Source organism: Pungitius pungitius, chromosome 13 (assembly GCF_949316345.1).
Source record: "Pungitius pungitius chromosome 13, fPunPun2.1, whole genome shotgun sequence".
In the NCBI taxonomy this organism is placed as follows: domain Eukaryota; kingdom Metazoa; phylum Chordata; class Actinopteri; order Perciformes; family Gasterosteidae; genus Pungitius; species Pungitius pungitius.
In genome coordinates this window covers 17,693,316-17,720,199 of record NC_084912.1, presented here as the reverse complement: position 1 = coordinate 17,720,199, position 26,884 = coordinate 17,693,316, and the positions used below count along the sequence as shown (strand labels likewise).

The following is a 26,884-nucleotide window of genomic DNA, read 5'->3' as shown; positions in this document are numbered from 1 at the left end:
GCCAAACCGTGACAAAATCAGAACATTGAACAGGATTTGTTTTAACGTCAGAACTACACGAACCCATAATGACATTTTTAATAATCGATTTTTATTTCGATTCGTTGTTCAAGCACTAATCACATGTCCTTTATCATTGTTTTTATCATTGTTTTTTTTCATTTTTCACATTTGGGGAAAGTGCAAATAATTATATTTAGTTATTATTTATAGTTTTCTTCTCTTAAAAAAGCATTTGGTACTAAAACTCATGGTTTTAGAGTGTATCACTCAATCAATTTGGTGCAATCAGCTGTATAAATAGACGTAGTGAAATCGGTCTCCCGCTGAGTCCTAAGCTCTCACAATACTAACTTTCCAACGCTTTAAACCAGATAGTCTATTCATCATCTGACTCGGGTTCCAGCTCATGCACCCCTTGTTTCTCTTGGAGGGCGAAGACATTTCCGTTGGCAGGGCCCTGCTTTAGTTCCTTCTTTCCCTCCGACCTGCAGGAAAAGCGACTGACTGCATGAATGGTGTTTGTTAAGCTGCAACCCCCCCTTTGGTGTTCGTCTCTACGCTATAGAACAGGCACCAATATTTCATGTTTCTTTGCTTTACAGCAGGAGAATGTTTTGTGGTAATATCTAAAGCAGAAAGTTTAGAATTTTGTAGTAGACTTAATAAGGTTTGGACTGTTGTTTCTTGAAGTCGTAACAATTTGATTAAACACATCATAGTGCTTTCTTAACATCATCTTCACCAGTTGAGAAGCAATTTATCTCTCAAATTTAAACATAACCAATCTAAATAATCATTTATTATCCCTGATAATAAGTCCACCCAGAAATCCTCTTTTGAACCGTGTGCCAAAATCAAGAGCCTGTTAAAAATCACTAAATACACCCGAGACCCACTTGAAGTTGAAGACTTGAATTCTCATCTTTTTCTTGCAGCTTAAACTGTATTTTTCCAAGGTTGGACAGCGAGACTGTGGGAGACTGTTTGTGTTAAAAGCAGGATGGCTTGTATTTCCTCCTCCTCCTCCTCTTCCTCCTCCTCCTCTCTTTCACCACAAGCAAAAGTGATCTATGAAAAAAGCCTTTTTATTGCTGATGGCTAATAGTCCTAAATTTGTATTAAATATGTCCTCCATCGATTGGCCTTGTCTGATGAATACAATTAAAGAGACGGCGCTGAGTGCCTCCCACCTGGGAGGAGAAGATGGAGGGATTAAATGAGTGTGTGTGTGTGTGTGTGTGTGTGTGTGTGTGGGGGGGGGTGTAGAAAAAAGGGAGGAAAGACTAGAAGAGACGTAATGGATTCGTCCAGCATCATCGTTTTCTTCTTCGGGGCGACCCACAGCTCGGCCACATGTTGCTGTAAATGTGTGTGTGTGTGTGTGTGTGTGTATTCGGGCATCAAAAGTTTGTTTGTGTTTTGGCTCTTTGTATTTTGGGTGATTCCTCTTCTCGTATTGTGATCGTCTTTCCACCATTTTCCTTCTCGTCTTCTTCTCTCTGTCATTAGGAGGAAAAGCGGCAGCAAAGGAAATGGTGGTATCAGGAAAAAAGATGGAAAAGAAAAATAAGGGATAGGAAGTGGAAAGGAGCAGAGAGAGGTAGAGAGAGAGAGAGGCACCTGTATGCAATGTTGATGGACAGATGGAAGGATCAAACCAACTGGGCGAAGGAGGGGTTAGATTAAGACAGGAAGAAAAGTGCTGTGTGTGGGCCCACGGCCAGCTGAGGTGTTTGCTCGGCTCAGAGTGATCTCCCACTGTGGTCACTGTAAGGCTCACACACACACACACACACACACACACACACACACACACACACACACACACACACACACACACACACACACACACACATTAAGGACTGAATTGTCCTGCTTGGCAGCTGTTGTAGGTCCCTACAGATCATTCAATATCAGACTGGCTTTGTGTATGAATGTGTGTTCGGCGTCTGTGTGTGTGTGTGTGTGTTTGTCTTCAGTGACCACTGAGAATAATCGGCTTCCTCTCATTGTGTGTCTTGTTTCATCAGGCGTGTGGGACACAAGTCTGTGTGTGTTTTCCCAGGAGAAATTAATAATACATTTTTGGTTTAAAAAAGTAGTACAAATTTCTTCCAATTTGACAAATTTCCATTTACTGTAACAGATTTCTTTCTTCTTTTTTAAATCAATAAATATCCTCAACATTTACATACATTAATGCTTTAACACTTTAATGGGACACTAAAACTCCCCAAACTCTGACGATCAAAAATCCCTCAAATGATCTCATTGAAATCTATCTTTCATAAAGGAAATGTTGCAATTGCACTTTTCAGCAAACCTCGGATGGCACACATGGTGTCATCAATTTAACAGATTTCACATTCAGATACAAAGATGTCCCCAGGAGCTTTTTCCTTTGTTTTTGCCAGAACTCTGCTGCATCATGAAACCATATTTATTTCCCTAAATGAAGTTATCAAGGTGAAGGCGAGGCAAAGGAAACGTCTCCTGAGTTTGATAAAGGATGCAATCCATCAAATGCTCTGTCAGCAACGTCAAAAACCAACCTGGAGGGACCACATCCAACCCCATTAAAAGGCCCAAAGAAAGTCCCGGTGTTCTCGGTCTCCAGTGAAAGTCCACGAGCTGAGTCAGTCAGGATTGTGTGTGTGTATCAGGAGCCTCTCTCTCTCTCTCGCTCTCTCTCTGCTTGCATAAGTGTTGTTATTTGGATGCTCTGTCATTTCACCATGGTGGTTTTGGGTTAAGTGAAGGCTGTCCCTGCCGCGGTGATTACTGGCCTTCCAAATGGTCAGAGGCACACACACTGGAGCATTGCTAGAGTGCACTGGGATGCTTTTACAAAAGGCCGGTCCATTTAATTACATTCATAAATGCAGTTTAAGGGCCCTGGCTGTGTCATTAGAATGTACTTTACGAGATACATGAGTATGTGTGCGAGAGAATGTGGAACTGTGAGTGTGTGTGAGACAAAGTAAACCTTGTAATATAAAGGATGGTTGAATGGCCCCTGGACGGAGCGTCATACACACAAAACACACACTAATGCATCTCGTGGAGTCTGTTCTAATGACACGCCACTAGTGAGAGAGTTGCAGAAAGCACAGTCTGTGGCCCAGCAGGGGTTTCAAACACACAGACAGAAGGTATTGATATCTCCCCGTAACGCACACACACACACACACACACACACACACACAACCTCAGGGACAGACAGTATTGATATTTTGTGCTCATCAGCCTAGAGTGGCTGTTCAACAGGACGATACACAGATAGACACACAACCGTGCACACCATTATTTTTGCAAATGTTCTTTGGAGCTATTTTAATTTCAGCATTCGTTGTTTGACATTGAATATCCATGAAAGAGACAACTTTATAGCAGAGATTTGCCTTCTGCTTCCTTTCACAGGCGTTGTATTGGATTGTCTCCTTATTCGTATATTGGGAGGTGCTTTTTTGTAGTTTTCTTTGCATAGGATTGGCATTCTCTTCTAGTACCTTTTGTTCATTCACATCTTGTAAGCAGTAATTTAGGCTGATTCTTTCCAAGCTGTGCAATTCCTTTTCTTTACCAATTGAAGACATGCTTTGCTGCATTCTGCTCTTTGCATTCCAATTATTAGCCATCCAGTTAATAAAAAACCATGAGGGCAAAGTAATTGCGGGTAAAAGGAGGATTTTGCCGACCCTGTGTTCCTGAGGTTATGCTGAACTTTAGCACAGTTACCTGCCAAAAAAGCAGTTACTGGAAATTTGTTTCACGTACGCAACAATGTTCTTATTTTTTGTTGTTGTGTTTTATGGGTTTTGAAAGGGCTTCATTCTGATAACTCGGACTAATTGGCCTCATTTGAATGGAAAATGACAACAGATCGGGCTTTCATTCTGTTTTTGATCAGGCATGTAAAGAAAAACAGTCAAGCGATTGCATTGTTTTTTGCTGCCTTATAACTGTTAGCATGCATTTCATTAGTTACTTCTGACTCATGTTAGCCATACAAATATTGGGAATTCTAATCCACGAACCACAAATTTCTATTTTCAGTGGTGGCTGGTGATAAATGTTCTAGGTAGGGCAATGGAATCAATTTCAGGAAACATCTTGTTTAATGCAAAACAATTAAGGTATAAAAAAAGAAGTATTCCAACATGAAAGCAGTAAATAACACCTTGAATTTCTTAGCTTTTGTCACCCTCACCAGCAATAAGTGTAATATAATCTATATATCAAATAATAATCAGTATTGTAATAATAATATATACTGTATGCATTTTGAATGACGATAATATCCATGTTCGTCACTTCCTGTAGAATGTCATCTGCCTGTCAATACCAGCCTTGGTGAGAACGGGACAAAACCAAGGCGTCCCAAGCTGAGTCTGTTCATGGATGCCGATTGGCTGAATTGTTTGTCACGTTTTATTTGCTTTGCTTCTTAGACCGCCCTCCTGCAGGCAATCTGGAGATAGTGCACATATAACCGGCATGAAGACGGGATGTGCAGCAAAGGCCAATATTTTGCATAGATATTATATTTTATTTCATATTTTACAGATATTACTGGGTATGAAGATTGACCTTTTTTGTAATGTAATATCTTTTTTTGGGCTCCACGTGGGGTGACACCCCAATGCCCTCCATTGGCCAGCCGCCATGGACTGATTATTTTTGCAAAAGCAAATACCTGTAAATATTCTAGCATGTGTGCGTTTAATAGAAGGCTTGCAGTGAAATGCACAGGTATCCCTATAAGATAAAGCTGTGATGTAAATACAAGGAGCAGATCCTGAAAGCCTGAAGCTCAGACCGAAATACCAAATTGTATTAAGGGACATCATCCCTCACTCCCAGTATGTCTACCTAATCCTGTTTTAGCAAGTCCCATTACCTCAATTACTATCATCTCAGCCAAGGACACCTCCAGAGAGCCACGATGGGTGGAGAGGGGGGAGAGGGGGACACGATGAAGGAGGTAGCAAGGAGAGGGTCTTTATAGTAAAAAGAAAGTAAGGGATGGTAAATATAAAGTAGACAGAGGCGGAGGATAGAAACACAGAAGGAAGGGAGCGTACTATAGGCCATTAAGATCCTTCCCTTGCTGGTCCATTTTTGTTTTGAACATGTTGGGGGCAATGCAGACAATGTACAAAACATTTGTTCATGGGCCGCAGATATTTGAACAACATATTTATACAGGTCATAAAGCCTCTATTTGTAGCTGCTTTTGGTCACCGGTTAGAGCCCTTCAGCTTGTTAGCTACCTTTCCACCCTTATTACATTACATTACATGTCATTTAGCTGATGCTTTTATCCAAAGCGACTCACAATAAGGGCATTTCCACATAGAGACACAAACTCAGAAGAACAAGTAACAATACATTTTCATCAAATAAGCAGTTTCAAAACATGTTATAGAAAAGTGCCATTATAAGTTCAATTTAAGTGCTACGATTTGTTAGTGCTACGGTTTGCTAGTGTTTTAGTCAAGGTAGAGTCTAAAGAGGTGTGTCTTGTCATCGTCATGGCGATCGACCTATTGGGCACCAACAACCCAAACAAGACCGACAAGGGAGTCAGTGTTGGTCATCGGTCTTCAATGGCATGATTTTATCTCATTTGAAATCTCCACGGATCAGAGTGCGACAATTCTTTTTGAGAGGAATGGGGGGAGCCAGTGGAATTATTTGCACCTCCCTTCATGAGACACACACACACACACACACATCTCCCATCTCGCACCACATAAGTGTAGAGGCAATGCCCTTGGCCTAACAGGACTTAATGCGTGTGCTTGTCACTGTAGCATGGCCACTATTGAGTTGTAGGACATTAGTAGAACTGTGCGTGTGTGTTTTCTCTGGAGTCTCACTAGTGGCTGTACGCCTTTGACATTTACCCCAGGTAAAGAACCAGATGCTATTATTTACACCTGTCATCCCTTCCTCCTCTCTTTTCCTACTTAACATTCCTGCTGTATCCAAACTTTAATCCAAAAGTTGCAGCAGGTATTTGTCACCTCACCAGAGGGATTATTTCTTCTTATTTCATCTCTTTCTTTCCCTTACTCTAACTATCCATCTCCATTCTGCTCTCACTTCATTTTTCTACCTCCCAGTGGTGAAGAGTTTGCCTAATGAAGTGGCTGATGGGAGTATATTACAGAGAGACAGAGTGTAGCGGTCGCCTACTCTAAAATCCATTAACCTTACAGTTTCAATCAGTGCGCAGACAAGTCTCAGCGCAGAGTCAAAAAGGAGCGTATTAGCTCAAGAGTTACACTATTGTGCCTCACACTTATTTTACGCAGTATTTTTCCCACATCTTTTTTTGAAGAAATGTTCCTTCTTTTGCTCTGGGCTCACTGTGCTGACAACATCCTACGCATAACTTCTACTTCCATCATTGTACAGTGTTTTCCTGGGTGAAGCCGATGTGTTTGAATGAGGTGGATGCGCCATGCTCACTCGAGTGAAAGAGACATTTTCAAAACTACTTGTTGGGGTTTAAAGACAACCACAAGTCAAACCTGGTCCATAAAGGATAGCACCGCCTCCTTGCTTGATCATCGATGGTTCCCATGTTGAAGCAATGTGAACCTATATCATCCTGATAATGCAAACAGAATTCACAGGTTGATCCAATGCAAGTGCCAACAATTAGTGTTCATTTCTGCTGATTTGAATGATCCATCCTTTCCTGTTGGTCCTGGGGAATAAGCATGTGGTGCAGAAAGACAAACAGGGACAACTGGATGGATGGAGAGGACCCTCATCTGTAGCTGGGCACTGGAGCACTACTACTACTACTTTCACACTTAAATATAATCCTCGGGAATAGAATTGTATTTTTCTTTTTTTAGAATTGTTCCTTTTTTCAAATAAGAAAATGTATTTCTAGCCACACGTCAAACACTGAAATTAAAGTAGAGAGATATTTATATAGATATTTAACAAACTTCAGAAGAATATCTTTGGAAACAATCTTAGTTAGTTGTCGATGGAGCAATTACGGTTTGGGGTACTGGGCCTGTCTGTCAGTGTCTTTTCTGTGATACCAGAGGGCCACAGTGGCAGCATACAGTATATTCAACCAGCTCTGATTCTAGTGCTCTGTTGAATCCCCCCAACATTTAGGCAGTTTACAATGTTTATGGTGATATCAGGAACATAAAAGTGTAAGCTCCATATTTAGTCAAATATATTTTTGTTTGATTGTGTTTGTTCATGCATTTGCTTTATAGTGGAATAGTGGCTTTGAATGGCAAAGAAGGGTGTTTGTCTGTCATCTAAACGTGTAAACGAGCTGATGGCCATTCAGTCCCCTAATGAGATTACACGTGGCTGCGGGGCCCACCAAAGGTCATCATTGCAGAGGCCATTAAAAGGAATTATTGTCTTAAATATTCCTCTCATCGCTGTCTGAAAATGACTTCTCCATTCCTCATGAAGGAAGAAGCTGTAAGGCCGACTCAAGGGGCTATTTTTCCCCTCCTGTAGAAGCCTAAATGTTTTTATACCCCGACTGTTTTACCCACCTCAGGCATCTGGGGACTTGTGTTCTCTATGTGCGAGTGGGGAATGTCAGAGGGGTCATCTGCCTTGGTAGGAGTATAAACATTTACACAAAGGAGAATATCACTAGAACCATTGTATATCAATAAACTTTCATTCTTTTATGTGGCCAATATCAAAAATCTTATCTGAGGCAGTATTTACAGATTGGGTTATACTTTGAAACAAGTCGTAACCTTGATTTTCTAATCTTTGTTGTAGAGGGCTTTATGTATATTTGCTTTTGATACAAAAACAAAGCATTAGTTTAAAGTGTTGAGAGAATCCTTTGTTGCCTCTCATACTTTATCAGTGATCCTCTGTTTGGGTAGATCAGTGGGAAGTGGTAGTCCGCTGGGATAGCCCTGTTTCTTTGTTCTCCTGCTGACAATAGAGGACTCACAGTCAGTCTAAAGGGAGAAATTATGTCCCAGAGCAGTCTGGGAGAAGAACAAATGCACTCACACACTAACACAGACTACTTCTCACATGCTTCTCATGTGGGGCATGACCTCAATAACAGCTACTGTTGTATTTGTAAAGCCCTCAACACCGTGCGCCAACCCCTCTTAAAAGCAGTAACAGTTAGGCCTAAGGCTTTAAATGAAAAAAATGGGTTCAGCCATGTTGAAAAGAGTTGTCCTTTTTGGACGTCATTCTATATGTTTATATGTTTATGTTTGCATTTATTGCTGTAAATCTGGCAAAATAAGTGATTTCCATGTTCTGGGTGTTTTATAGATATTTCAGATACAGTTCGTACTAACTCAATTCTTTCTTCTCTTCCCCCATCAGGTAAGGAGGAGCCGAGCAACTATACCTGCACTACATGTAAGCAGTCATACGGCAGCGCCTGGTTTTTGCTGCAGCATGCTCAGAACACCCATGGCTTCCGGATCTACCTGGAAAGTGAACACGGTAGCCCCCTCATCCCACGTATGGGTGGGCCATCATCACTGGGGGGAGGCGCAGATTGCCCTTCGCACCCTCCGCTCCCTGGCCTCCACCTGCCTCCAGATGCAAGCCCCTTCAACCTCCTCCGCATGCCTGGCTCGGGCTCAGGTGGAAGGGACAGCGTTGGAATAGGATGTGGAATTGGTGCCATTGGCGCTGCTGGTGGTGGGCATCCTCAGCGTTTCCCTCCCACACCACCCCTCTTCAGTCCCCCTCCAAGGAACCACCTGGAACCGCACCACCTAAGCCCAGAGGAGCTGGCGCTGGCAGCCCACCACCCGAGTGCCTTTGACAGGGTGCTGCGCCTAAATGCCCCTTTAACCCTGGATCCGCCTCCAACAATGGACTTCTCTCGACGGCTACGAGAGCTGGCAGGAAACAATTCAGGGTCCACTCCTCCACTGTCCCCCAGCCGGCCGAGCCCCATGCAGCGCTTGCTCCAACCATTCCAGACAGGAGGAGGAAGTGGAAGTGGAGGAGGTGCAGGGGGCAGCAAACCTCCATTTCTTGCCACCCCACCCCCTCTCCCAGGCTCCATGCAGTCACCCGTGGGCTCTCAGACCACTCCTACCACCCCTCTCCCCTCAGCGGGCGCAACACCCTCCTCCACCACTCAGTTAAAATCAAAGTGTTGTGAGTTTTGTGGCAAGGCCTTTAAGTTTCAGAGTAATCTGATTGTGCACCGGCGCAGTCACACAGGAGAGAAGCCGTACAAATGCCACTTATGTGATCATGCTTGTACACAGGCTAGCAAACTGAAACGCCACATGAAGACACATATGCACAAATCCTCCTCGCCGAATACAGGCAAGTCAGAAGATGGACTCTCAACAGCGTCTTCCCCGGAGCCTGGCACCAGCGAGCATTTGGGCAGCGCAAGCAATGCCCTTAAGTCAGTGGTGGCCAAGCTGAAATGTGAAAATAACCGATTGCTGCGGGAGAATGGGGAGGATGAGGAAGAGGAGGAGGAGGAAGAGGAGGAGGAGGAGGAAGAGGAGGAGGAAGAGGATGAGGAGGAAGAAGAGGTCGAAGAGGAAGAGGATCAGAACAGAGAGAGGGCCACTAGGAGAAGCAACAATAGCTATCACTTTGGTATGAACCTCGAAGCAGCACGTCACCATGAAAACAATGGGGGTATAGGGAGCCGACTGGGGGGAGTTGCTGATGAGGGTTCCATCCCTCGCTCACTACCTGAGGTGATGCAAGGGATGGGCCTCGCCGCTAGCATGCATCACTTTAGCGAAGCCCTTAGCGCACACAAACGTCATGCCATGATCAAGGAGAACCACCTGCACCACCACCTCAACCAAGACCATCACCACAATCGTGAAATGTGTGATGGGGACTCGGTGTTGGAGACAGATCGCGGGGCCGAGGGCTCAGTCTCGACAGTCAACGGCCGGGGAGCTTCTCCCAACGAATCTGCCTCTGTCGGTCTGTCTAAAAAACTGCTTCTGGGGAGCCCCACTCCACTCAGTCCTTTCTCTAAACGTATCAAGCTCGAAAAGGAGTTTGACCTGCCCACTCCCACAATCCCTAACACGGAGAATGTCTACTCCCAGTGGCTGGCTGGCTATGCCGCCTCACGACAACTCAAGGACCCCTTTCTGAACTTTGGGGACTCCAGACAATCGCCCTTTGCCTCTTCGTCCGAGCATTCCTCAGAGAACGGCAGTTTACGTTTTTCCACTCCTCCGGGGGAGCTGGACGGCGGCATGTCGGGCCGCAGTGGTACGGGCAGTGGGGGCAGCACGCCACACCTTGGGGGTCATGGGCGACCCACTTCCAAGGAAAGCCGTAGGAGTGATACTTGTGAGTATTGTGGCAAAGTGTTCAAGAACTGCAGTAACCTGACAGTACACCGGCGCAGCCACACAGGGGAGAGACCATACAAGTGTGATCTGTGCAATTATGCTTGTGCCCAGAGCTCCAAACTTACTCGCCACATGAAGACTCACGGTCAGGTGGGCAAAGACGTGTACAAGTGTGAAATTTGTAAGATGCCCTTCAGCGTCTACAGCACCTTGGAGAAACACATGAAAAAATGGCACAGTGACCGTCCCTTGAGTACCGAAATAAAGTCAGAGTAGGAGGCCGAACTATGGGACCTTTCCCCCGCAGCTGTGTCCGCCATTAGTCCCCCGTTATGCCCAGCCCCCTGTAGAATTGCCCCAACCCTAACACTCCACTTTCGCCAGTCTGGTGGAAGCTTAAGACCATGTGCTCTGCACCAGCACACCCCGTTTTCATTACCCATTGAATGCATGATCTGTACAGGGGCAATACTCTTGCATTGAAGCGAAACTTCGAGCCTTTCTATTGTGCAATAATTTACATGTTGTGTACTATTTTCTTTTTTAAGTTTTCCTTTTCCATTTTTAAGAATTAGTCAGCATGCATAGTATGTTTTTGCTAACAAAAAAAAGAAAAGAACTTGTCCCTGGTTGGTTAGTTGTTGAGTAAATGTGTTGCTGTTTTTCTCTTGTTCAGTTTTTTTCTTTTTATTCTTCAAAAAGAGATAAAACAAGAAAGATTCATCCATGCTGCATACATTCTGTGACACATATCATGTACAGTTTTGTTTTGTAACATGGAAATTGAACAGTCTGGGACTCGACCCTCCTCATAAAACCCTGGAAACGCACTCATCCTGATCTTTAAAAAAGACAGCATGTTCACACAGGGTTAAAAAAAGAAGAAGGAAAACCATGCATTTGCTTGACGACTAAACTGAAAGTAATAACAGCCTTCAAAATTCTTTCAAAAAGACAAGGGTGTGCTAAGAATTCAATTTGTACTATCATTTGGTAGAATAAGAAAGAGTGCCTTTGGATTTCTCTAGACTGCATTGGCCATAATCTTATCTGGTATAAGTTTGGGGTCACATTAGATCAGGCTTAAAGGTTTAAGCGACCCAGGAAAGGTCCTTGCATCAAGCACCTGACTGCTCAAATGGACTGTGACAATTCCCGATGAAACATCAGAGGATTCTCGTTAATCATCATTTAGCTACCTATTACATATTCAATAGGCTATCTTTGATATGTGGATTTCATGGCAAGCATGGTGCAAGCAGTATTGTGTATATCTGAATTGTTTGTAGTTTTTCCCGGTTAGGATGTGATAAAGCTAATGTGTAATGTACAATCCTGAACTCGAGGGACACAGCACATGGCGGCGAAGGGTCATGTATCTACTGCTGGTTTGACATGTCAGTGTGTGGAACAATGCATAAAGTAATATATGGACTCCAAGGGAGGCATACTTTATTTGAAAGCATTGAAATAACTTCCAGCTAGACAGACAGAACGCTACACAGAACTGGAAGCTGACTCGATATTAAGGCCATCTGAGGCAATCTCTTCCACTTTACTCTTTTTTCTATCAACACAGGGTTATCAACCATGAATTGCAGAAAAAAATAAAGAATTGCAATAAAATATGTACTCCATGGCTCTTAAAAAGAGTGAATGTGATAATTATAATCAGTATGCATAGGCTAATGCAGGGCACATTTGTATTGTCTGCTTTTTAACCCAAAAGAGGTTTTCCCTTGTTGAGTTTCATTCAAGCTGTTCACATTATAGCACATGTCACACTGCCTGAGAGTAAGACCCGACATCCCTCCTGCATTTTACCACAAAGATGCAATGTTGGTCTCATGGGTTGAGTCTGAAGGTCAGATTTTCACCTATACAACATGAAATGCACTGTTTCAGTTTTCCCAGTTTACAAGTTTACGCTGAAGGGGAAAACACAGTTGAAATGCTGTCACATGACGAGAGTCCCTTTGTTACAAGAAGAAAAAGATGAGACACATGATCTGTTGCCAGCAACTGCACCCTCCTAAACCTTGATCTTTGTACCCTTGCCGTTCCATCTTTGACCATTTGTCAATTTGTTACCCCTAGAAACACCAGTGCTTAACATGGGCTAAATATCCCCCCTGTTGGCAAGGTCTGTAAACAAAAGGTTTGTTACACAAGTAAGCAAAGCTCCTTTAGGTCACAGAAGGGAGCACTCATTTGCCACAGAAGAACCAAACACTTTAGCTGGAGTTCTATAGGAACTTTGAAATCTACACCTGAAAGGCTATAGACCTATAGACCTATAGACTCGCTAGACAACAGACACTCAATCTGTTTTTGTATTAATCTTCCTTTAATTCTAGATATAAAAATGGTTTCTTTCAAATAACACATCAACATCTTTAAGGGGGACACTGTATCTAAGTTTTGTTGTCTATTTTCCTCAGCGTCTTGGTGGCGCTCAAGACTCAGATCACAGTATATATGAAATGATAAAAAAAAGATGAAAAAACAAACAAACAAAAAAATCTGTGATGGTTTTGTATTTTTTTTTTTTTTGCCTTGGCTCTTCACAGCTCTTCAGGTTGAAATACAATTTGCATTGGGGAAAGGATTAAGATTATATATGAATATATAATACAGAACTTAAAATATAGGAAAATGCACATTCATGTCGGTTCCTATACTTAAACACATTTATGGTCTACTTTTTCTGTATTTCTAGAATTGTATTTGAATTCAATGTTCACTTAGAGTAGGCACTATAGTATTTATATTGAGGCTTGTATTTTTAACTGTTGCTTGTTCTCTCTAAAGGTATTTACCATACCTTTTTTTGGTAGTGGAAAAAAAATGCCAAGCTGCCACGGTATATTTTTTTAATTTGGCAGGATAATATAGTGCAAATTATTTGTATGTTTAAAGAAATAAATGGAAAACCCACAAAAAAAGCTAAAGTATGTGGCCCTGGGAGGCACCACGGGCCATCAGATGGCCGTTGTTTCCTGTCCACAGAGGTGGTTGTACATATCTTCTTTGTTTTTTTTGGTTCGGACCTCCTTCCCCCCCTGCTGCCATTCTTGTATGCAGTAATGCAAGCTGACGTCGGCCTGTTCTGTTGTGTGCTTCTGTCTCTCTCATCCCTCCCACCTGACTACATTCCAACATCAAGAAGAGAGGAAAAAAAGAAAAAAAACGTCATATGCAGTACATGGATTACGAAAACAAGCGTAAAAATAAATACATTTCAAAAATAATTTAATGTTTTGCAGTTTTTATTGCCAAATCCTTAATGGTGCTTTATATTTAGATTGGGTATACTTTCATATGCAAAGCATATTTAAAAATGACCCGGAGGGAGAAGAGAAGCCTGCTTGAGTTGAGACTTTTTTGTAAATGGCAATGCAGAATATTTTGTTATCAGCCTTTTCTATTTCTATTCTGAGAGTTTGTTGTTTGTTGTATCTTGAACTTGAACGTTATCTTTTAGTATGGGAGTTACTATTTATTATTACCGTATGCTCAAAACAGAGACATGGATTGACTTTAGTTTTGGCGTCCTTTCATTTATTTTTGTTTAAACCTATTTTATTTAAACCTAGCTCTTTAATTTCTGTTCTACTTTTAGGGTCCCTGTTCAGTTGTTTTGGGAAAACCACTGTCTGTGTTTTCTGGCAGATGTCTGCATCACCTGTTCACACACCCATTTTGTCCCTTTATCCAAAAACAATTAATAAAAAAAATGAAAGTATAATGGCACTTGTCGCTTATCTCCACTGTGTGTTACATCAAGTGTGTGTCTTTGCACAAGTATGTATGTTGTTACTCCCGTATCCCACGTTGTGTTCACATTGAGTCTACTGCAATACATTAGTCCTTTCAAAATAAACCTCCACCTTCAGTAGTGATTCTGGTGTTTAGGCAACAGAACCGAAGTCACTACTGAGTGACTAATGACTCATGTCATCAGCATGTGACAAACACTTGATTCATTCCCACATGACTAACACTCACGACTCAATAGACGTAACACCAGTAGTCTCTGGGATGTAAAAGCCATCCGCCCGCCCTGAGCTGACTTTGGTGGACATTTAGACTTTGTCCCATACTCTTTCCGTGGCAGGGTTTATAACAGAGTTTGCAGAATGTCAGGTGAATCACATACAAAGCCATGGGCCACTGCCCAAAAGAAAGAACTTTCCTGCCTTGACAAATAAAACAAATCAGCAAAATATTTGTTCTCTACCTTCCGTTATAAATTCATTGTGTTTTCAGACCTTTTTCTTCTTTACTGGGGCTCTACTGTGATGGTGCATGTGAAAAGCATAATGCATTTGCCCCCGTTGTAAAATCTATACAACCGTGACCCGCTTCCCCCATAAACCCTCGTGGATTTGTCTTTGGCGTAGACAATCAAATATTCACCAAAGAGAAAGCATGTTTCCATGCCTTTGCTTTAGTCACCGTATGGCCTTGGCGCAGCAGTGTTCCAATACAATCCAGATAAAAGAAAGGAATGTCGGGTTGTTTTGTCTGTCTTTCCTCCCACTGAGTGGACTTTGGTGCCTGTGTACAAACGGTGTGTGTTGGAAGGAGCTACTTGTACGCAGTGGTTTCACTGCGATCTATAGGTACTTGTTGCAAAGTGAATGGCTCTTACTGTAATGGACGCTCGGTGAGCATTACTCTGCACATGTAATGGCCACAAGGCCAGTCCAGCATGTAAAAAGAAGAAATGCAATTAAAGCCTGTAAAGGAATAGTGCATGTACATTCACCGCCTCTGACCACAACACATTTAAAGGCCCTTGTGTGGGAGTTAAGACACTGATTTAAGAACCGCACAATGAAACTGCACTCATTGGAGGTGAAAATGAGGTTCATCTCTGACCTCTGTTACCAATTCCTGGTGGCGAGGCCATTTGATCAACTTAAATGAGCTTAAGACGGTTAGTTGACCCCTTAAAGAACTATACAAAATAACCTTGGAATTTGTTTTTCATCGGTCCGATTTTTTATGATGATTTTATACTTTTTTGGGGCTATAACTCAAAAGTTAAGGGTCAGATTCTCGATGGATAACCCAACATGGTATTTCCAGATCCATCTGTTTTAGTTTAAAACCTGTTTGTCCAAAGTATCGGATTGAATTTGAATACGAAATGAAGTACTTTCTCTTTGGACAAATATGTACCACGATTAAAGTATTTTAATTGCTCCTGAAGGCAAGACGTCGCCGGCTTCACTCTGACTTCAGGCGCTGCTGTTCATTGAAAACTAAACTGTGCCGCCGGTATACATTCCTGTACAATCAGCAGGGGCTGTTTATTACCCCAGCTCATTTTACTGAATTAACTAAACTGTATTATTATCAAGAAATGCAGCCCAAACTAAAAACTGAAATACAATTTTATCAACTGCAGTAAACGCCATATACAACAAGAGAGACCCATCACCAACTGGATGTATTAATTAAACCTGTGTTAAACCTGGTAAGTCAAATATTACTATACCCAAGAATGTAACAAAGAAGTCGCACATTTCAATGTTGTTAGTAAATAGGAAGACAATTAAAACATTATTCCATTCATTCAAGGGGAGAGAGGAGAGGTATTTACATTGACTGAACTGATTTAAAGGTCGTTTATAGCGTGTTTATAGCTCTATTCTCTATCAGACATTGCTCACAGATTATTTGGACTAAAAAACAGATCCATGTGAAGTAGCTGTTAAATCTTGTCATTTCACTGTCTTTCTGCCATAGACAGTGTGGCAAGACTCCTGTGGCACTTTTTGTGGAAGGGATTTTAGAAAATGTATTAGCATTAATATATATTATATTAATATTAGCATTGACATTAACAATACCCCCACAGCCACACACACAAACACACATAGAGAAACCAAATCACCAATTCAAACACACCTGTGGCAGGTGTGGTCATTTATGACGATATGTTTTATTTATTTGCTGGCCAACTTCACTATATTCATGTTGCAAAATTAAAAAGCGGATCATGGTAAGGGGTTTATAAGAGTGAGAGGGTTGAGGATGCTGGGGGGAGGTTCTGTGTGGGTTCATAAGGTTGGGGAGCAGGCTTAGAGGAAGAAAAGAAATCCCCCTCCCTCCCTTTTCTTCTCTATTCATTCTCTCACCACCCTGAACTCAGTCTGAAGTTCAGAACCATTCATCATTTCATGCATTCATTGAAAGCATGAATGGATGCTATGTGTGTGGGTGTATGTGTGCTGGTTAATAGATTAGCATCTTTAGCATTGTGACTTAAGTCTCCCTTTTAAAATGGAATAACGGTACAATCTCCAAGCTTTTAAGATGCTCCAATTTCAAAGCCCATGCAATGCCAAGATTAAGAAGAAACTTCCTACAGACTTCAGAAGATCATATTCATTCAAGGACTCATTCACGATGTCACCCCCTCAATCATTTGAGCATTGTGTCAATGACCTGCCGTTCCACCTGCAATCATCAGGCCCATGCAAAGTGCAACAGTTTGTGTGTCTTAAGGGTCCCACTTCAAGGCCAGCGTTATACTTTTGGTCATTCTGCCTGGTTTCATTGCTGTGTAGCACCATGACGCTGTTAAAAGCTGCAGTTGCTGAATAAGAGAAAAACAAATAGACATAATCTCACTCATCAAATACATGAGATTACGTTTGTGTTATAGCATCCTCTTGGTCCTTTGACCTTGTAGAGCTTGAATCCTCAAAGGTCATGATGAGTCTCTCTGATCTCCTGACCCCAGAAAGAGGCCTCTCGGCCTGGCCAGGCCAACGGAAAGCCCCTGGGGCCTGAGCTGGATAAAAGGATGTCCTGGGAAGACACAGATTATCAGTGGGTCTGTCTGTTTGTACGAGTGACGACATGCCTGCTGGTCTCATGCCTGTTTGGTGTAACCAAGTTTAAAAGGAACACTGTTCAACACACATGCACCCACTGGGGTTATGAAGGCTGATTGCAGCTGCACAGATTACGGGGCCAGGTCAACCTTTTCTGTCTGGGTCTGTGTGTGTGAGAGATAGAGAGAGAAAGGAATGGGCAGACTTCTTACAGATCAAGATGTATTACACACATGTGGATAAGGGGACATTGTGTGTCAGGTTGTTATGTCTGTACCGATGTGTAGATGTTTCTCTGACCCTGCTGCATGTCCACAGGCTTGTTACAACACAACCCCCCCCCTCCCCACACACACACATTGTTCCATCCTCTCTTTTAATCTCTCAACACTTGGGTTCATTTGTGTGTGTGTTAAAGGTTAAAGGACAACCTCCAGGTTTGACGCTTGGGTTTCACATGACTGAACGCCTTTGTTGCCCCCCGCAGTGGGAAGACTAAATATTGTGTATGTGTGTGTGTGTGCGCGCGGTGAAAAGTAGGGCCGTATTTTGGTATGTTATGTCTAGTTCAGCGTTGGGGCCAACACAGAAACACTACGGCCCCAACCCCCTCACCCAGGTCCAGCTTTTGATGTCTGCTAAATGCCGTGTGATTGTACAGGAATGTGTGAATAGTTTAGTTATTTCTGAACAGCAGAAGGCCTGGCCTTGCCTTCAGGAGCAGATGTGTCCCCTTAAGATAATTTCATTTGTGTAAATGTTGTTTGAAAGGGCTCTCAAATTTGAATTCAAATTCAATTTTGCCGAGACAATGGCCAAAATTAAACAACAATTGCTATGCATGAGCCATTTAATATGCAACGTTTAAAATATAGTCACAAGCTCCAAACAAATAGGGCACAGAACTTCCCCTCCATTACTGTTTGTTTATATGGGTTGTAGGATCTGTGTACATTTTGATAGCTTGTTTGTTAAATCCAATGTGGGAGAAACGGGTAACTTTTCATTAGGTTTCATCCTACGTGCTGCAACAATAGCACTTCACCTGGAGGAGAGCGGACCTTCAGTACACAGCTGTAGACCCGTATACCAGTAGAGTCCATTAAACAGATAAACAACTTTTTATGCTTGCTTATTAAGGAATATGTGACAAACACAATATATCTGTGTGAAATCTATAGATTACGGGGAAAAAATCTATGGTGTCAGATCAGACTCAATAATTGCAAATTGACACAGAACAGATATAGATTCACAAATGCACACAGAAGGATTTACAGAAACATGAGTATACAGCGTCATAACTACATCTCTGATGTTTATAAAAAAACAAACCGTTTCATTTCATTCCATTCATTTTATTATTTAAAGTACATGTATCACTACCAATACAACGTTATGGGTGTTGGTTGTGTCACATGGCTACCAAGATGGCCGCCATGTGCGGACGTTCTATACTCCACTGATAGTAATACAATGCTAATGCTAAATAGATAGCCTGAGCTGATTATGTTATTTCAATATCTTTCTCTGTTTTATTCCGGACTAACGACAACATTTTCCTTCTTGTTAGTTTAAATATAGTAATAGCAAACCGAAAGCCAGATAAAAGTCTCCTGAATTAATATTTAGGTTGGAAGGGTGATGTGCCAAAACCCAAAAAGAGAGGTTCCTAGAGAACTTTGTGTGTGTGTGTCTATGTTTCAGAAGTGGTCTCAGCATCTTGGGGGCTGTGGAGGTTTGAATGTCAGGTTTCTCTAATAACGGGAATTGGTGAAAAGGTCAACCCTAGCCGTCTGACCACACCAATAGGATGGTGTGCGTGTGCGTTTGATTGCATATGCCAATGACATATTTCAGTTTGAAAAAGTGTGTGTGTGTGCGTGTGTGTGTGTGTGGTTGCCACGGAAGCGTTGACCAAAGAGGAAAGTGGTACACGGCGAGGTGTCAAGTAACAAAGTACAAATACTTTGTTACCTTACTTTTACATTTTGGGTATTTATATTTTTCTTATACTCCTTGCATTTAAAAAAATAGCCTTGGTACTCCTATTTCATTTTGACTTGTTTTCTGGCTTGTCATCGTTCAAAAAAACCTATCCAGATAAATTGCGCCATCCGGATTGAGTGAATTCTATTGTGGTTGGATGAGAAGTATAAACATTTACCATCCAGACACCCTATTGGTTTTGATGTAGATGTAGATGACACAAATCCGAGTAATGCTGGGTGCGTAAAGTTTTTCAGGACGGCAGGTTGCGGTGGTCAGCTGGTTGATACTCGGTGGTTGGTTCCTCCACTGGGGTCGGTGGTTGGTTCCTCTGCTGGTTGGTGGTCGGTTCCTCTGCTGGTCGATGGTCAGTGGTCGGTTCCTCTGCTGGTCGATGGTCGGTGGTTGGTTCCTCCACTGGTCGGTGGTCGGTTCCTCTGCTGGTCGGTTCCTCTGTTGGTCGATGGTCGGTGGTTAGTTTCTCCGCTGGGTGATACTCGGTGGTCGGTGCCGCCGCTGGTCGGTGGTGGGTTCCTCTGCTGGTCGTTGGTCGGTTCCTCTGTTGGTTGATGGTCAGTGGTCGGTACCGCCACTGGTTGGTGGTTGGTTCCTCTGCTGGTCAGTGGTCGGTTCCTCTGCTGGTCGGTGGTCGGTTCCTCTGCTGGTCAGTGGTCGGTTCCTCTGCTGGTCGGTGGTCGGTTCCTCTGCTGGTCGTTGGTCGGTTCCTCTGTTGGTCGATGGTCGGTTCCTCTGTTGGTCGATGGTCGGTTCCTCTGTTGGTCGATTGTCGGTCGTCGGTTCCTCTGCTGGTCGATGACCTTCTAGCGCAGCGTCTTCTATAAAGTGATCAGTGTTAATGCGAGGCTTTAGAAATGAACACTGAGGGATTCTGTTCAATGCTTTGATGTGTTTCCCCATCATTATAACATCCCATCCCCATGGAGTAGTCTTCCTATAGGAGACACTGCAGTCTAACCAATGGGACCAGTGTGTGTGTCCTTTGGCCATCACTAGAAAATGGGTTCTGGTTTTCTTTGTTTAAGTCATACAGCATGTGGGTCGATACACGTGCCTCTGTTGTTTTAGCGTCACCTCTCTGAATGTCGCCATGTTTCCATCATCCAAACGGCAGGTCACATGATCTGAAGGCACCTTCCCATCATATTGTAACAGAATGACATGTTCTGTGAGCGAGGTTACACATTAAGAGTCCTTAATGTCCATTCTTTCCCGTTACAATACTTTAAGTAGTTTTGGAACCAGTACTTTAATATGTTTACTTAAGTAAAAAGCTTAAGTTGATACAACTTTACAACTGCTACAAAAATATTTTTAAACCTTAGTATGTATACTTCTACTTGTAATGAATGTGAATACCTTTGACACCTCTGGCACACGGTCAAGAGATGTTGCAACAGCATGATTAAACATGGGGAGTGTTAGGAGAAGAGGGAGAAAAGGGAGAAAGTGTGAAAAATAAAATGTGGATTAGAAGACGTATACGTTAAGGAACTAAAAAATGCATTTTCCTGAAAATGTTAATACTTTAAGTATTTTGTCAAAATTATAAAATTTAAATGGTAGCTATAGATGAAAAATAAAGAATTTGAAGTTATAAAGGTTTAAGAGGATTTTTTTGCATCAGAAAAGGAAATATTTATAAATATTGATGTATATTTCGTAGATTTCAGAGAGTTAAATTAAATCACTTTCATGTCATGATCCGGATTCCTCCTTTTTTGTTTTGTTTTGTTTCCACACACACACACATACACACCCACACACCCAGCTGAGACAATTAACACACCTCCTCATTCCCATTCATGCTTTCACTCGCCCACAGCCGCTTCCCATACCAATCAACACTTACACTGATTTTTCACTCACCTGTTTCTGCTTACTGGTTAATTTGTTCGACTACTTCTAGCCACTATTTTCTCTACCTCCCAGTCAGACTATTGTTGGACGCTTTGTCTCTGCGTTACCAGCCCAGCGTTGTGTCTTCGAGATCTCCTTGGCCCAGTCCAGTCCAGTCCAGTCCAGTCCAGTCCTGTCCTGCCCTGCCCTGCCCTGCCCTGCCCTGCCCTGCCCAGTCCTGTCCCGTCTAGTTGAATGTGTTTTTTGGAGACTCACCTGTATTCTCTGCCCTGTTTACCTGCTGTCTGTGGACCTCCACTAACCTGCCAGCTCTGAGTCACCTCGGGAACCGGGGGTTGCAAATGGTGGCTGCTTTTTGAGGAACGCACTGACTTTAAGTTTGTTTCCGGACTGCGTCTGCCGACGGCAGTCCCCCTTAGTTCTAGTTTGAGGAAATAAAATACATTTTGCTGTACCTCTGCATCTGGGTTCTCTGTTCTCCACGTAACATTTTAACTCTAAGCTGGTGTTTATATTGTCTCAATCTTGTCAGTGTTAAATCAACACTCAACGAAGTGTTAACAATTTAACTTTTAGTGTCAAAATCAATATCAGTGTTAAATACATCATATGTCATTTAGCTGAGGCCTTTATCCAAAGCAACGTACATTGCATTTTTAACCCACGGTTTTTACATTGTGACACTGTACAGTTACATTTGATACTGATCTTGACACTGGATGATGACTCCAGCGCTTTCAAACAATTGACTCTGTAACAGCTGAATTAGTATAGTATAGTAATAAGTATAGTATAGTAATAAGTGCTGGTTGTAGAAATTCCACAAATGTCAGTAGCGAAGCCCTCGCGTTTGGGTTCGTAACATCATCAGCTCTGTGAATTTCACCAACTTCTTCAGGAAGTGCGTCTGGATGATTGCCGCTTCAGGCACTACTTCATGCCTGAAGATGACCTGTTGACTCAGATCGGTGACAGGATCTTTTGGTTGGACCCCAACTACAGGCGTTGAAGCTGCGGAGCGCCTCTGTCTCAGGTGAGGGGTGAGTATCACAACATTGATTGGCTTTTGCAAAACAGCGTCGGGCAAAATATTTTCAAAGGTTGAAATAGTCATATGGACTCAAGCAAAAATGTAAGAACAATTGAAAACATCTGCTTCCGTGTTTGATGGAGCACCTCAAAACGTCCCCCTTCTCCTTAATCTTGGCCTGTTTCCAAAAGAAAAAGGCTTTGGTAATGTGATTGCTGTTGTCCTGGGCCTGCACTGATCTCCTTTTTACAAGGGAAAAGGAGGTCTGATTGTTGGAGTTGTGTCCTGTGTTGAGGTCCCACATATACACAGACAGACGGGCTGAGGGTGAATGAGTGGCGGTGTGCCAAAGCCAATAAGAGGCATTGGTGGGAGCCAGGGGGTAAAAGAGACTCCTCATGTATAATTCATATTTTTTTAATAATCCCCAGACAGTGTGGAGTGTAGTGATGTGTTGGTATATATATATATATATATATATATATATATATATATATATATATATATATATATATATATATGCAAAGTTCGTTTTAAAAAGGCAAAAAACTAAAAATTTAGGGAAGCAGCCAGGACAACCTTGACTCATACGTGCTTTCATAGCTGATAAAGCCACCAAAATGTATCTGCCTATCATATCACAATATTTAGCTTAATGCCACGCTTGGAGAAGCATGGTTCCAAATGTTTTTTTACTTCTATATCTTACCTGTAAGGATGGAGAGTTCTGAACCTCAGTCAGGAATTTGGTTTAACCTTTTGCCCAAGAGTTTTTGTATGGGTTAACTGTGAATGACAGGAAGCTGCCGCTACCAGAGCTGCGTACGGCAGTCCCTCCACCACAGTCTAAAAATGTTAAACTAAACTAAATGCTTCAAAATGACAGTCCTCTAATTGATTGGTGATATTACGACTACTTCAACTTCTTACACACACTTTTGGCCAACTTGCAATATCAGCCAAATATAAACTTGAATTTATAGCCCAAGAAAAATGTAGTGGACAGAGGCAAAAGCCGTGGCGGTTATGGACCCTGAGCGCCAGAAGCTCTTGTAGAAAAAAACCATGTTGCTTCAATTACCATAAACACTAATTGGACATGAACATAACATATTATTGTAATGGTTTTCATGTTCTACCCACTGTTGGAGAGGCTACATAGAATGTCCAGCCACCACGGTTCCAATGTTATATTAAACTGGTGTCAGTTTTTGGATAACTACGACTCCTTATCTAATGTCAAATCTTGCGCCCTTGTAACACAGTCTGTAATTATACTAATCAACTAGAACAGCTCTGGCCCATTGGTCTGCAATCAGCCTGATCAGAGTGTTATAAAACAGGACTAAATTTAGTTTCTATAACTTAATGTTCTGTTATCCATTTTACATTATGCTCAGTGGTAGCTCGTGGATTTTTTTTGGGTAGGGCGAGCTATTAGTTTCAGAATACATCCCAGTATGATTCAATGCAAAAAAAGTTTTAAACAGACATTATTACTTTGCAGATAAAAACGTAACCTTTATTCCAACATTTTAACATAATTAGGACTTCTATCAGTATTTTGGCTTTCTCGGTTTCCATTGATCATGGTCCTATCTGGAACCTGTTCCTGCATCATGCCGTGGCCCTGCTGACAACTGCTGCTGCTATCATGATCATCATTATTCTTCATTATTTGAAAATGAATCATATTACTCTTACTGTCATCATGTCTTCCCTAAATTCTTTGTTCTTTCCCTCCCTTCAGAAGCTTCTGTGGACGGTGGTTCTACCTGATGGTGGTTCTACCTGATGGTGGTTCTATCTGATGGTGGTTCTATCTGATGGTGGTTCTGGGTGATGGTGGTTCTGGGTGATGGTGATTATATGTGATGGTGGTTGGTTCTAGCTGATAGTGTTGTCCCTGCGGTGGTCCTGCCGTACACCTGGCTTACTACTCACAATATTTCAATAATTTCTGTATTAGGAACTGAATGTATTGTACATCTTTTACATTTTGTATTCGGTAGACATGACATCCATTGTAGTCTGTCCATCCCGGGAGAGGGATCCCTCCTCCGATGTTCTCTCTAAGGCAGAGGTGTCAAACAAAAGGCCCGTGGGGCGAATCCGGCCTGCCAGGGGGTCCAGTGCGGCCCGCCGGATGACTTTGCTAAGTGTAAAAATGACAGAAAGTAGATTGGGATCGACGACAGTGTTCCTCCATATATATATATAAAATATACAAAATAAAAGATGAACATATATATGTATATATTGAGATGCACCTATTCAATGTAATTAATTTTATTTTGTATAGCCCAAAATCGCAAATTACAAATTTGCCTCAGAGGGCTTTACAGTCTGTACACATGCAACATCCTCTGTCCCGAAACACTCACATCAGCACAGGAAAAACTCCCCAAAAAATGAAACACCCTTCAATGGGGAAAAAAAAGGAAGAAACCTTAGGGAGAACGTCAGAGGAGGGATCCCTCTCCCGGGATGGACAGACTACAATGGATGTCATGTGTATAGAATGAACAATGTAAAATATTTAGAATACATTAAATTCCTCTAACAGAAAGGATACAAGTAATTGCAAGTAGCAGAACAAGTGTACAGCAGAACCACTGCAGGGGCAACCACCATCAGATAGAACGTCCATCAGATAGAACCATCATCAGATAGAACAACCATCCACAGAAGCTTCTGTGGGGAGGGAGAGCAGAAAGATGTTGGTTTATGATGACAGTAATATGAATCATATTTAAAATAATGATGATGATGATGGCAGCAGCAGGTGTCGGGAGGGCCACGGCAGGAGTCAAGAGCAGCCTGATATCAAAGAATTACAGTAATCCAGTCTAGAAGTAACAATTGCATGATTGCAAGTTTTTCTGCATCACTTTGAGGCAGGAAGTTCCTGATTTTCAATATATTACGTAGATGAAAAAAGGCAGTCCTTGAAGTCTTCTTTATATGAGAGTTGAAGGACATATCCTGGTCGAAGAGAACTCCAAGATTCTTTACGGTGCTGTTGGATACCAGAGCAATTCCATCCATAGAGACTGTATCACGTGACAGCTGACTTCATGATCATGATAACTTCAGTTTCCGAGTTTAGCATCAGGAAGTTGCAGGTCATCCTAGTTTTGATGTCTCCACGACAGCCAAACAAGCTGGTCGGTCTATGAACCTAGTATGTTGGAGAAATATCCAATCAGTGTGTTGAGGAAAGACCAACTCAAAAGCCCCTCGAAACTCCACACTTTTTACCTTATATTTGGATAAATAATCATCCACGACATGGTTGTGTGTCCTCACGGACGTGACGGAGTTGTCTCTGCGGTCAACCAGCCTCCACTTCCAAAAAGGGTCATGCCCGCTAACTGGCTAGCTAAACCTCCCGGTGTAGCATCTCTACAGAACCGTTTTATGTGCGGCTTCCCTTTCACGCCGGTCCGTTGTCTGATTTTGAGGTCAGGCTGATCTGGGTCCAGCTGTTTTTCCTATAGTTTCTAATTAAGTCCTAAGTTATTTTCTCATACCCAGTTCGGGTTGGGTCTTCTTGGAAGGACACTGCACATTGTCACTCTTATGTTGTTAAATGTCGCGTACCGAGACTCCCCCAAAACTAAATGTATTTTAGGACTCGGAAATGATATATCACTCATTAACTTTAATTAGTGATTGGCTAAACCGACACTTAGACCTGCCGCTTTGGCACCTGGCTCGAGCCCAGCTGACACATGTGGAGGGGATATATAGGATATATTTTGCGCAGATATCCAAATTTAAAAATCATACTGGGTATATTCCATAATTTATCACAAATAGACACATGACTGACTATTTGTAAAATGTATTTTTATTCAAATTCAGTCGCCACTGATTATACCACAGAAGCATAGTAAATCTATGGTACATTCAACCCCTGTGGTGCTTCTTGCATCTCTCCCTTTGTAGAAAAAAGGCATGACAGGAAAAGCTGTTCATCATATCATTACTGCTAACAACAATGTTTGATATAATTACTGAGCCATCAGCAGCTGTCACTACTGTTGTATTTTAGTTGATACTGAATGCAATGTACGGTTAATTACCATGGCAACGGAAGTTTCTTAACCTGTCATGCCTATAACACTAATATGAAATGACTTTGTTGAAGGACAAGCTAAACTTGTTTTTCCAATTCATCAGTACATAAACCTCTCAGCGTGTATTAACAACATCCGTTATTAATATACTTCACTGTGATTGTTTAAACTCAGGCTTATTATAGAGAGACAATGCTGGGTTCTGAACACACTGCAAGAGATCTTTAGCATTGCAGAGAGGAAACAGATAGAAAACATCATGCAGACTAAGATAGCAATATACATTTGCTCATGCATGATCATATGGTTTGGGCCCCTGTTTGAGAGTTGGAAAATACCAAGCCACACCAATCTAAGATTTATAAGGATGTGTAACGACCTGTGACACCTGCCAACCATACACATGTGTTCTGGCTCTGTTCCTCCTTCTTTAACTTTTGAACAACAATACATTTATCTTTACTGGAATTCTTTGTTGGAAACACCTCCTTTGAGAATGTTAACTTCAATAGCCCAAAATGAAGAGATTGTTTTTTTGACTTGCTAGGACAGGGATTCCTATCAAGTGTCAATTGAAGATCTAATGCATACCCTTTGGTCTCATACTCACCGGATTTGTCCAATGCTCTATTCACATATGTCAAACCTAAGGCCTGCAGTGGAATTATCTTTGGCCTGCACGATAATAGTCGTACAGCTGACCAGTATATTGTATATTAT

General features: G+C 42.1%; 1 protein-coding gene across 1 annotated transcript in view; it reads left to right on the top strand.

Annotated features, from left to right (window-relative positions):
* bcl11aa (BCL11 transcription factor A a) overlaps nt 1-14,095 on the top strand; it is a 44,590-nt gene extending 30,495 nt beyond the window's left edge. The window contains exon 3 of the mRNA XM_037465796.2: nt 8,362-14,095. Within this exon, the coding sequence (XP_037321693.2) occupies nt 8,362-10,610 (2,249 nt within the window). The 3' untranslated portion in view covers nt 10,611-14,095. The remainder of the gene's footprint in view (nt 1-8,361) is intronic.
* Nucleotides 14,096-26,884: the final 12,789 nt, after the last annotated feature.